The sequence below is a fragment of the Larimichthys crocea genome, chromosome III (assembly GCF_000972845.2).
Source record: "Larimichthys crocea isolate SSNF chromosome III, L_crocea_2.0, whole genome shotgun sequence".
In the NCBI taxonomy this organism is placed as follows: domain Eukaryota; kingdom Metazoa; phylum Chordata; class Actinopteri; family Sciaenidae; genus Larimichthys; species Larimichthys crocea.
In genome coordinates this window covers 50,048,229-50,061,297 of record NC_040013.1, presented here as the reverse complement: position 1 = coordinate 50,061,297, position 13,069 = coordinate 50,048,229, and the positions used below count along the sequence as shown (strand labels likewise).

At 41.9% G+C, this 13,069-nt stretch overlaps 1 protein-coding gene across 3 annotated transcripts in view; it reads right to left on the bottom strand.

Moving 5' to 3' along the window:
* The window catches only part of tncb (tenascin Cb), a 38,493-nt gene that overhangs the window by 11,074 nt on the left and 14,350 nt on the right, over positions 1-13,069 (bottom strand). For 2 of the 3 annotated variants that reach the window (XM_010745754.3, XM_010745755.3), the window contains exons 5-11: positions 12,925-13,040; positions 12,250-12,403; positions 9,159-9,428; positions 8,632-8,817; positions 6,650-6,739; positions 4,546-4,809; positions 608-883 (exon numbers count right to left, since the gene is read on the bottom strand). In XM_010745754.3, coding sequence (XP_010744056.2) covers positions 608-883; positions 4,546-4,809; positions 6,650-6,739; positions 8,632-8,817; positions 9,159-9,428; positions 12,250-12,403; positions 12,925-13,040 — 1,356 coding nt within the window. The remainder of the gene's footprint in view (positions 1-607; positions 884-4,545; positions 4,810-6,649; positions 6,740-8,631; positions 8,818-9,158; positions 9,429-12,249; positions 12,404-12,924; positions 13,041-13,069) is intronic. The other variant, XM_010745756.3, reaches the window with a different exon arrangement.

Below are 13,069 nucleotides of genomic sequence, written 5' to 3'. Positions count from 1 at the left end.
TAAGATTTTGTTTATCCCGTGAAGAATTACTTCCACCTCAGTGACTTTCTTTATATACTTTATATACAGTACACCTCTTTGAAGTGTACTTCCAACATAGAGGTAAACAGCGTGCGCTCAGAAAATGGAACTCATTGCCTTAGAAAATGTCAACGGGAGGAACAAAACAAGCCTCCATCCCTGCAGGTACAGTATCAAGAAGGTTCCAGTCACAAAGATTCATCAAACTAAGATCTATGTGATCACATGTAAAAGATGCACGCTCACTTAAATATTCTGCTTTCAAAGATTTTGCTTCCACTTTTGCTGCATCATGTTCTTGAACTTGTGTTGAAGCCAATGACAGCGGCAGATGTGTTGCTGATTAAGAAAGATATTTTTGAAGGGCATGGAAAGAGTAGACAGTGATAACAAGTGTATAACACCTATTGAAGTAAAACTAACAATTAAGGACAGGAGTGAACAGCCACACCAGAGCTCAAAGAACAGACAAACACCATCATTTAGAAAGTCCACATGGAAAACACTGGTTAATTCACTGTGTGAGCAGAAGAAGAAGAAGGAAGCAAAGGAAAGAGCAAGGTCCCAGCTTTGATGGTGTCGATACCTGTGATGGTTTCAGCAAAGACAGGATCTAAGACGGCCCCTCTGTACAACCCGTACAGATTTGCCCTATACCAGGTGGTGGGGGAGAGGCCAGAGACGGCGAGGCTACGAGCATCGGCGGGCACCGTGTGGTTTTGCCACTCAGCGCCCGTCTCCGCGTCGGTAACCTCGATCAAAAAGGCCTGGAAGGCCCCTTCGTCAGCAGACCAGGACAAGAGGAAGCTGTCCCACGATACGTCGCTGATGGTGACGTTGGTCACTACAGGCTTCTCCTCCTCTGGGTGATGACAAACACATCAACATAGAGTTACAAGACTGGAACAGACATACAGAATGAAGACTGAAGGGTAGACTGATACAGGTTTTTTCAGAGCTGATCCTGGAATTTTTGGGACTGAGACTCAAAAATCCAGAACTGGTTTCATGTATCAGTCCATCCTTACAACACACAAACATACACAGGTCCAGACAATATCTTGGCTTCTATTTGAACCTTTCTTGTTGACAACAATGCACATATAAAAACAAACAAGCCTGAGCTTCTGCCCAACAATGAATCCGCCTTGACATCATTCATGATCAGTCACTGAGAAAAAAGAGCCTTATTATCAATGACTGCCTATCGCCATCTCCTCTACATTACCATATACTGTAAGAGGGAAGACTTGAAGATAGAAAGGAGCAGGCATATATGCTGATGCAGCTAGTAACCATTAATGGCTGTGAATGAGCCATTAACATTTGAAGGTGCAGCGTAGCCTGGCCAGAATGGCAGAAGTACGCCGTCCACTTCAAACCTATGGGGAGGCCATGCAGAGCCACGCACAGCAGCCTGTAATTGGAGTCCATTGAGTGTGCAAGCATTCAGAGAGGCGATTAGAAAGGGACAGAGATAGATGGCGCAGGTAGAAATCAAGGCCCCCATTATCCTCTTCTCATTGGGTGGCAGAGAGGAGAGCAAATGGACTGGTAGACAATAGCGATGTGATGAGATGGGGGGTGGGGTCACTGCTAGAATCATCGCTTATGAGATCTCTCATGGACAAGGAAATTGCATTTACTATTTCACAAGGTCCTGGCCCTGTAGTATGGGAAGGATTTGAGTCAGCATTGTGTTCAATAGCTGCAAACTTTTCATCTGAGGTCACAACTTTTACTGCTCCTGTTGCATGCAGCGTTTATAAAACGTAAATAAACATTTAATAAATGGTTTATAAGACATTATAATACAGTTGCAAGGATGTAAAATGAGTATAAATTCACATTTTTCAAAACTTCAACACTCCTTTCACCCATAATTGGAGGCTGCTGTATAAACAGATAATGAATAAGTCTATAAATACTACATTAAACACCATGTATTAAATGTTTGCATATTGCAATACACATTCTTTTGAAGAGACTTCTCATGTTTTTAGTTGTATTTGGTAAAGGTGACGTGAAACTGCTGTTAAATTTTCAAAATGTCAAATTTCACTGCCATCACATGCAGATGAAGATGTGTGTCATGACTTAATCAAATGATCCCCTGAGATATCATTCTCTCATTCTGATATCGGCCATTTGATACACACTCATTCATATCATACTACTGTGCAGTATGTAGTAGAATCTGAAAATGAGAACGATGTCTTAAAACCAGGCAATGTCCGTGCTTTCGTCCTCATGCATGCAGGACAACAGTCTTGTTCTTTTCATGCTCAATGTTCTGCATTTTTCTCTGCGGAGAAATCTATTGCTCATGCACTGTCGCCACATGAAATAAGACACACTGACATGATGCACAAAAGAATGGCAATTTGAGTTGTCATCATGATATGGTGTTTGTGCTGGTGATCAAACACAGAACAAATGCAATAGACAGCTGACTGATTAGTTTCATACTTTGGGGTTTTAACAGTGTGCAAACAAACAATAAAACATTGTTGTTCATGTTTTCTATTTGTACAAATATGGGCATTTAAAGTTTGGACTACTGCTGAAGTCATTATCATTTCCACATGTCTGTTGTCATTGTTTCCTGAGCCTAACTTCCAGTGTTTGATTCCATTCAGCTCATTAGTTTAAATTAAGATAATCCTGTTTTTTGTCCCCTAATTTCCCTCTTTGGATGACGTCGTTTTTTATTTCAACATGTATGATTTTGCTTCTAAAAGTATTGAGATTTTTAGAAGCACATTTTGGCTTGGTATCGATTCTAAGCGAGCCGGTTAAGCAGCTCTCCTGAGACACTCAGACATAAATTCTTGTAATCCTCTCGATGATTGTCAGGCACAAGTAGAACCCCCACCCGACCAAAACCTCGTCTCACCTCATCTCACTCGACCCCTCCTCTTTCCTTCAATCCCTCCTGTAAAATGAATGTGATCTGTGTTTGCGCTCCGTGTCTAGAGGCGATAAAGGCTGCAGATTGGCCAGGCTGTGGATTAGAGGACTGCTGATTTTTGGAGACAATGTTTTAACAGGGGTCCCAGCATGTGGCCTTTTATCTGACAGACCCACAGTTCATCGTGGTCAAATCGCACAAAACCAGAGGGAAGCAGGGCTCACGCCAACAATTATCACATGAATGAACATTGTGCGGGGCGCACACACACATGTCCATAGAAACCCCCAGTCTCCCACACACACACACACGCACACACACACACACACGCACACACACACCCTTCAGTTTCACTCTATCTCAGTCTTTTTAGCCACTCAGTCCCTCAATCATACGTGTCACACATGACCACACAGACAAGTAGACATAAAGAGTAGACATGCACGTGCACACTCACCCACCCACACACACACACCACACACACACACACACACACACACACAGTTAGAAGTCTGTATTCTGTTCTTCTTGGCAGCGTGCAATCCAAAAAAAATAATACAACAAAAGACAGTTATTGCTTACCATATTGATTTTTGCCCATAGCCATGCATTTAATGGGCTCTTGTTGCATAACTGGAAGATTTACTTGTGAAATGTTTGGCTTGGAGGCAGCCTGACCACAGCACGAAAAATATGCCACAATCACCTCATTTGTCTTTTCTTGTTTTCATTTAAAAAAATACAGGGAAACAGGAAAAATAGTCCCACATGCTATAATGAACCTTTGGGGGGAAGCAGGGAATACAGACAGAGTGACTTACATTCAGAAGCTAACAATGAATTCAATTCATTGCTTCGGTTTGGCTGCAGTACTAAAGGACAAAAAAATGAACCTGTGGTTAACTTCTCTTATTCTCTAACGTTGTGCTACCAGCTAGAAACCTCATGGAAACAGTGGGCTACATTCAGACGAGCCTCTGTCTCAGACACGTTTTACAGAAACTGAATACCGAGGCTCAGCCTATAGCTATTTACATAATCAAAGGCAAAACTTTAACAACTTTCTGGTTTGTTTTTAGAGGTCAGCTCAGTTAAAGTATAAAAAATATGATTTATTTTGGTGGTATGTTGCCATGCCGATAGTTATGTTTTATCTGCACAGACTTTGAAATATTTTCCCAGTTCTCATAGGGACTATTTCTTTAACAGAAAATAATTCCACTGAAACCTATCCATAGCAAAGGTAGAATAACCAGAACAGTGTTTCTGAAAAGCCCAAACTATCTGCATGACAACCACTTATGTGAGAAAATAATTTTTTTGTAGTTTTGATGAATCGACCCTTTAAAGTCAGGGATGTGCTGTGAAAACATATCTATTGCCAGAAATCTTATCTGTGTAATAGTACAGAGTGAAGGTTCTGAAATGTCAGTGTTTGGAATAAATGCCAACAAGATAACTCTAAACCTCCAGACATGTGTGCCAAAAAAGCTTCCTCTGTCTTCCACTGTTTCCTCCTGGTCATTTCAGACATTCTATAATGTCAAACAAGGCACTATGACACAGTCAGGATCATTGCTTCTGAGGTTAAGGTGTGTTTTTGCACTGCTGACCTGTGGGTGCTGAGATGGTGGTGGGTGCACTGGTCCTGCGGCCCCTCTCGGCGGTGATGCTGATGGTGTAAAGCATGCCTGGTGTAAGGCCCCTCAGGGTGTGAGACTCGGTGCTACCTGGGACCACTTCCTCAGCCTTGTGACCATCAGCAGATACATAAACCAGCCTGAAGGAGTCCAGTTTGGCCACAGGGCGTTTCCACTCCAGCATCATGGTGGTCTCTGTCACCTCTGCAACAGTCAGGTCCTTCGGACCATCCAGGGCTGGTTATAGATGAAGAGAATAAGGTGTGAATGGAGGTTTAAGGTATGATACTACAGAGAGATATTATCTCAGACATTTCTGTATGAACTTGTTTTCTGCCTACATTTTCTTTCAAATAAAGAAAAGAACTGGAAGTTAGAGCTGCAAAAGCAGCAAAGAGTGGCTGCACAGTCAGTGACAGTATAAACATTCTTGTCTTACTGAATAGCTAAAGATAAGATGAGAAGGTACTCGAAACACATCGACTGAATGAAATACTGTGGAAAAACACCAAAAAAATAGGAACTACTTCACCCTAAGAAGAAATTTGATTGTTGCAGCAGCAAAAGAGTTAAAGCAATCAAAATGACAAAATCAAATAGATCATGTGGAAACTTTAAGGCCAGCAGTACTGAAACAAAGAAGAAATTAGATATTTTCTATATGAAGACAACAGTGCCTGAGATATACCGTAGGCAAGACTGATATAATGGTGGTGATATAGATTCTGTTAAGGGGCTGAAAGACTCAGGGAACCATCTTTTAGATTCATCTAGCCATGACTGCCTTGTTTGAAACATTCAGACTGAAAGGTTATCTGTGACAAACCCTGGTGCCATGATTTGAAGTGTTACTGTAACTGTTCCGACTGAACGCAAAGCATATAATATCAGAACAGAGAGACACCATTGGATGCAAATTTGCCAAGGGGCGGTGAAATATTGCAAGTGATTCAGCTGTTACTTCTATAGTCTATAGTTCCATTCAATGGCAGCTGACAAGTTTGGTGCATTGGTGACATTTAATCAAAGCATTTCATTCAAATGTACTTACTTACTGATTCTGATACTTTCATAGTGAAGCTATTACACACAATCATCCTTTTCACAGTAACATAGCCAATCAACATTTTGGCTATGGAAAGAAAGCTCTCCTTATGACTTTCCTCATGACTGTATCCCTGTTGGTACCTGACAGACAAATATCAAATCATCCAAACACCATCTAATCTAACCACATTCATGCCTCAGGCCAGGACCAGCAAGTCTGGGGTTGGTTCATTTCCAAGGAAGCTAAAAGAGAAGGGACTGAACACACTTCCATACAGGCTGATCACCTGAGAAAGGTGGACCAGAGCTGGGCATAGTGGGAGCAATGGAATTCCACACAGAGTACATTACGGGACAGTCCAAACAATGTGGATCACACCTGCCCTTGGTACAATTGCTTTTGGATGATTTGGATTCATGTTTGGATATTCAGACTGTGGACTTCTCTCTGAGGAGGAAACTGTGCCTACTTCACTGAATTCATTAAACGTGTAGTATGTAGTGGCATTTACCAGTGAGACTGCAGATTGAAACCAACTGAATACCACTAGTCTCACCCTACCTTTTTGGTGTGGAGGAGAAACTATGCTGGTTGCAAAAACTCACAAAAAATGCTAAAGGCCATATCTTGAGTCATTGTTTGGTTTGTCTGTTCTGGGCTACTGTAGAAAAACTGCATTAAAACATGGCTGACTAAAAAGAAGGGTAAGGTAACAAAACAACAATTAATTTCAGGCAATTATACATTGATGAAATCAAACTTTCATTTACCCATAAAACTCAATACAATCTAGTAGATCATAGAGCCTCCCCCTGTTGACATTTAGAGGGAATGCAGGTTGAAGAAACTTTTGTGTTGGCTTCTCTTCTCAGACCAGGAAGCTCTGTCTAATTATACTTTCAGTGATTGTTTTGTGTGAGCACTTTGTCAGACAGACAAGGAGAATATGAGTATATGACAGTGTGGATTTAGTAAAACACACACATATGATGTAATTATATTGGTACTGTGTAAGTGAAAGCATCTTACCAGTCACTGCGTTGGTGGTCGTCGGCAGACTTTCCCGCTCATTTTTCACTGCTGTCACACCCATCCCGTACTCTGTGCCAGGTCTCAGGCCTACATAACAGGGCAACATAAAAACACTGTGATAGAGAAATAAAAAGCCCTGTCATGCTTTGTTTGTACAAATTCACTGAGGTGTCACCCAATGAACGATGGGGAGGCTCTGTAGTCAAGTGGCCAGCTGTTTCAGCTAATGGCCCCAGAGCCTATGGTAAACACAAAAACGCTCTCATGTGGTTTGATTGCACAATAGATTGCAACCTAATTGCATTTCATGGTAAACCTGTGCTCACTGTGGAACATAAGTGTTGTATTTCCATTGATGGATCTATAGGGCCCTTGTTGCGGAGCAGAAACACTACTTGCTATGATACAGCAGGCACTGGAGGCCCTTTGGTCTCCACAATTAAACCCTCTTTCGGCCTGATCGCCTCTAATTCCTTTATTAACTCCCACAGAGGTCATCACACACAGAGTCTTGCAGCATGAAATTACACCTAATGCCCAGGAAACTCATTATCAATAAAATCACGAGCGTGAAGGCAATTACAGATAATAACTGTGTGAAAGAAGTGCTGAGGTGTGTGTGGAGCGGAGGGGGACGTCCACTGAATGGACAAAGTGCTTTATTTCCATGGGATGGGCCTCCCAAGGACAAAGAATTGGGCCAGACAAAGACACCATTAGCCCGTTTTTTGGAAGCTTTTTTTTTGTTTTGTTTCTCATGGTGTCTAATCCTGCCATGCCGTAGGAAATAGCGTAGAAACAAACGGGAGGGGAAAAAAAACACATCGGCCTCAAAGCATGGCTTTATAATGTCAGCGGTGCAGCTAGATGAAAAACGCGCTACTTTTCTTGTTTCTCACAGTGAAACAAGTGGCAGTGTTATTCCATTTAAAGTCTGAATGCCAAACCCCCCTGGTGATTTTCTAATAAAGTGGGCCTTTTGTAGATGGGGCAAACATTTCACGACACAAACCAAAGGCAACCCATTTTGGAAATGAGCAGACTGAATATAACACTGACTCACTTTTAACAGGGAAGCACCACAAACACTTGCCTAAGAATAAGGAGAATAAACACTTCACATTGTGTCTTTTTTTCTTTCCCACAGACGCTTTTCAGTTGTGTCATTTGGATGCAAAGTGGTAATGGGCTAATGTGAACTCAAAGCAGACAAAAGAAAACACTGAGTACGTATGCTGCGAAACAGCCCGTTCGTTTCGCTGAGTAGGAGGCTTTTTACTCAGGCTGCGATCAGGACTAGTCTTACTCTAATTGCTCTGACATGGTGAGTGGGCACAGGGTCATAAATTAATTACTGCAAAATCCCGTGAACTCTGTAATACACCGATATGAACATAAACAAGGTTGTTCTCATTAGCCGGTGGTTTCTATTAAGGATTAGTAAATCATTTATTAACTTATAAACCCTGAGTAGAGAATGGCTTATTACAAATTAGCAACATATTACATTTAGAATCTGTCAACCCAGAAGTTGTTAGTGACTAATAAATGTATTAGTAATCATGATTTATAAATTAATAACAACTTGTAAATTCTTGTCAAAGAAGGTCTCATTAGTAAGTGATTATGAGGTACATTCTAATGCAGCACTGCCGTAACATTTATGAAGCTCATAATGTTCACTTTTTAGTAACAATGTGTAAATTAAATTAGAAGTGTATTAATGAGGTCACAGTTATATTACTATGGTTGTTACATGATGTACACATGAGTGGAGCAGATTGTTCGATACACCTCCAATATAATGCATCATCACTACTATGCTAAGATGCTAAAACATCTGTGACAGTGTCAGCATAGGTTCTACACCTAACCACTGAGTGTATATATGCATACATATGTAGATGTGTATGCTAATAGTGGCAATGTAAACCTGAATGGATGTTTGTGTGTGTGTGTGTGCTACGGGGATCCAGTACCAGTGATCTTGGCCTGGGTGCTGTCCTTGGGTCCCGGAGGGAAGAGCAGCTCTCCGTGTTCGCCTCCAGACAGAGGTCCATACTTAATGCGGTAGTTCTCCACCTGAGCTTGGCTGTTCTTCCACTCAAGAGTGATGCTCTCATCCGTCAGCTCCACTGTCTGCAGGTCTCTGGGGGCATCCAGATCTATAACAAGACATGGCCTTTAGATAGTTTAGACCTTACCCTGACATGCATTTAACTGTGTTTCTAATCTAGGCTTAACTCTTAAGTTGAGTCATTGGGGGAATTCTCTCATTATTCCTCTTTTTTTGAAGTTGGTCCTTCAAAAACACAGACATCCACGTCTGCACATCAGCAGGATATCCTCCCTTATAAACATAGAGGCAAATAAAGTGTGTGTGGTCTACCGCCCCACTCATTATACTTGGCTATAATAAACAGTAAAGGCTCTGTGATGTGATGTGATGTAGATGTAGATCTATCTTTTAGCCTGAAAACACATCAAATTATTAGTATAGAATAACCTGTGTGGAAAGGCTCATAGACAGGAATGCTTGTCCGTTCTCCCTTCCGAGCTGTCAAAAACACCTCATACTGGGTGTCGGGGGTGAGGCCTCCCAGGTGGTACTGCGTGTCAGTGGAGGACAGCTCCACCACGTTGCGATCAGCAGGATTAGAGCTGGGGCCGTAGGAGACTGTGACCCCGTCCACCTCAGCCACGGGCTGGAACCAGTTCACCAGAGCTGTGGTGTCCGTCACGTCACGTACATCCACCTGGCTGGGGGCATCAATCACTGGAGAAGTAAGGGATGGCATAGTGAAGATTGTTAAAGGACCCTTATTAGCAATATTTCAATGTCTTTTGCTCACACTCACATAGCAGACATTCCATTTCATTTACATGAGAGTATAACATAAAAAAAGTGGAAATGCGTGCAAGGTGAGAAGTTATTTGTGCTTATGGTCAGCTTGTGATTGCTGTTTGGATTTAAAAAACTTGGTGTCAGGAGGGCTGGAGGAATGAAGGTGTATATGAATATAGTCATTTCAGCAATGCAGGTGCTGGAAAAAAATGTGACATCCCTCTTGCATTTATGGGGTTATTCAAACTATTTACAAATCAAATCCCTGCGCCATGAAGGGCACTTTTCACCGGCGCTCAAATTGATTTGTCACACGCAAGCAACTTTAGAAAGTCATCCCTCTGTGCAGCACTGATAAAATGAAGAATCTGCATTCGAGAGCAGATTCGTCTTCTGAGGAGGCTGCATGTGTGTTGTTCGGGGGGTCACGATACCATTCTCCTGGGAGGCCGGCTTCCCTCTGAGTCTGCTTGACAGGTGCCTTCTACGCATGGTGGGTTGAATTGGAGGGGGGGAGGGGGGGTCGAGGGTATGCAAATATGTAAATCCCACGATATGTAATGGCAAGCTGGTGTAACAGGAGATATTAAGTCTGAGCGACACAGAAAACTCTGAACCTCATTATCTAAGCAGTGCTTACACGTGAGTGTACACGTGTGTGCATGAGTGCATAAACAGCAGATAGGGGAAAAAATCATCCCACTTTTTCTTGCATTACAAGGTTTGTTTAAAATAACTCCATTGGGGATTTTATGCTGAAGAAAAAACAGCCTGTTTTTCCACCAGTGTTGAATAGCAGTGTGCAAAATCACCAGTCCTTTTTTACAACCATACACACTGACTAACTCCAACTCTTGCTGACCATGAAAAAAAATATTTGTAAACATCTCTGGCAAATAGTGTGGCGGAGAATGTCATGGGTTTGAGAAATTTGGGATTTACACTTTTTCGATTTCTTGCTGATGGAGGTGATTAGTTTAGCCCAGGCAACAGGGGAAAACAGCTAGCCTGGCGCTGTCCAAGGGTATTAAAATCTGGCTATCCGTTGTAGTTTTTTTGGGGGGGTTGTGCGATGGGATATTTCCTGACTGGGGCACTGACTTCCTTGAGTATCAGGTAGTTTCCTAGCAACCTCATGATAATGGCAAAAGTCACAATTCAATTCTTGGACAGTGAATAAAACTATTTCCTAAGAAGTCTAACTATTTCTTTAAAAGCATCTTCAGTCACTTTTACGTGTGACGGAATAAAGTCATATTTCAGGTTGTTTATTCACATAAAGTGGATTTAGAGCGTATAGGGTACATTTTCCTCTTAGCATATGGAACAGTGTGTGCTACTCATAAGAACCAACCATCAAAATACTATAAAATTAAAGCCCTGCCATTTTCAATGCACTTCCTTTTCTGTAGTTCAACTATAGATGACACTGCAGAAATTGAACAAGAACCATCTGAATGCACATACCAGCTCTGCTTTCACTGCTGGGTGTACAAGAAAAGGTGATGATAGGCCTCTAATGACATTTCCATGCATAAACTTCTATTAGTCCTGGCAAAGTGCAGACCATTTTCCCACCATAAATAAACATAGAAGTGACCTGAGCCACTGCTACATGGACCTGCCAGTTATTAATCGCTGTGCTGAATGTGGTGAACATTGCTGTGCCTGTTGAATCTACTTTGCTGAAAAAGAAGTCTCCCAGGGGTAACAGCAGGCCCAGGTTTAAGTTTCAGAGATGCTGGTATCCAAGGCTCACTTATATAAATATACATTTAACAACTTTATCAAGAGTTGGAGCGCGGTTTTAACCTACTCCCATTGTCGGCACCTAAAAATAGCCTGGCAGTTGGTGGTGGGTCTGGCAGGTGAAGTCACAAATGCAGCCCTGTTTTCCCTCTTTTTACTAATCCCCATCCCTGAGTTCCTCAGAGTGTTACACGCCATTGAGTTTTATGACTTGGTGGAGCTATGGAGGTATCTCATAACTTGCCAATAGAGTTGGAAATCCATATCTCTTTTTACTACCTTCACTGAATCACAACAAAACAATGAAATCTAATGAGATAATCACTCAACCTGACATAATATGTCAGACTGTTTTCAATACTCCGTTGGGGGCTGCAAAATGGACAACCCTGATACAGAACCAATGAATCTACACAAGGTATGGAGGTGACAACCTGTTTTGTGCATTTAATGTTGACGGCTCCAAGTGACAATTTATCCCACAATAAGCTCTATTTCTGGAAAATCACACACTAAATCTGCAGCACTGGGCCGGAATGGTGAAAGGGCCGTTTAGGCTTATTCTCCTGCATGTGTCTGAATACAGTGGTTACAATCAATACCAAGAGGCTGAGATTACAATTGTTTGATATATATCTTGAATTCTTAGCATTGTAATCAATTTCTATCTGCCTTACTAGAACCCATAATCGAGGGGTATATCCCTCCAATGTATAAATTATATAACATATGATGAAGTCTACACAGGCAGTCAGCAGTTGAGGACTACCTATTCACAATGTTGTAACAATTCTTTTTTGCCTCTGGCATACATTCATACCACACAATTCAACTCTACCTCATAGGACAAAAGGCAAATAATACAGTGCAGGGTTAACTTGGAGAACCGATTGCAAACTCTGTATAACTCTGTATAAGTCTGTATGCATCCTGCTGCAAAGTGACCATTCCTGTAAGTCTAAAACAAAAGCATGATAAGCCAGTTAGCAGCGTGAACACTTACTTGTAATGACATTCGTGGAGGCAGGCGGTCCGCGCTTGTTGTTCTTCACCACCTCCAGTTTGACCTCGTACTCCTGGCCAGGGCCCAGACCCGACTGCTCAAAGGTGGTCTCTGGACGGCCAAGGGAGTTAAGAATCTCGCCATCCTCCTCTTTCTGCCAGCACCGAAAACACCAGTCATCAACTACTACAAAGACTAGTGGGAGTGGGAGGAAAAAACTGCCAAATCATACATAATGGCGCTCTGGGTGGCGTTTGGACTTAAGAGTTGACAGGGGACTCAGTTTAATAGAGTGTGGCTTTGACTAGATCCCAGTAGTGTTTGAAAAAGATTCCATGTTTCTAAAGATTCTATGAAAGTTTCTTCATTCAAAAAGGAAAATAAAGTGTTAAACAGAGTAATATTCGCCATGTCAGGACATGCTAAGAGTTCGAACTGCTGTGTTTTTATATTTTGGCCTGACTAAACCATTTTCCACAGGATAGTCATCCTGATCCTCGTGTATGCACATTAGGCAATTACTGAATTTGAAGTAAGGGATCAGCACTAGGTCATATACGGTTTCTTCCAGAGGAAAATAGGGATAATGATGTAGGCTGTGGTAAGCTCTAGTTTTCAATGCCATCCTGAAATACAGAGGCTCCTTTAATTTACATATTGGAGAGCAAGACTCACTGTGTTTCTGAAGATGAGATTCCATCCATCAAAGGGAATGTTCAACGGGTCCCACTGTACCTCCACTGATGTCTCCCGCACTGACTTGAACTTGAGTCCCTCAGGCTCAGGCAGATCTGGGAGGCATAGAATAAAACTTTGACTT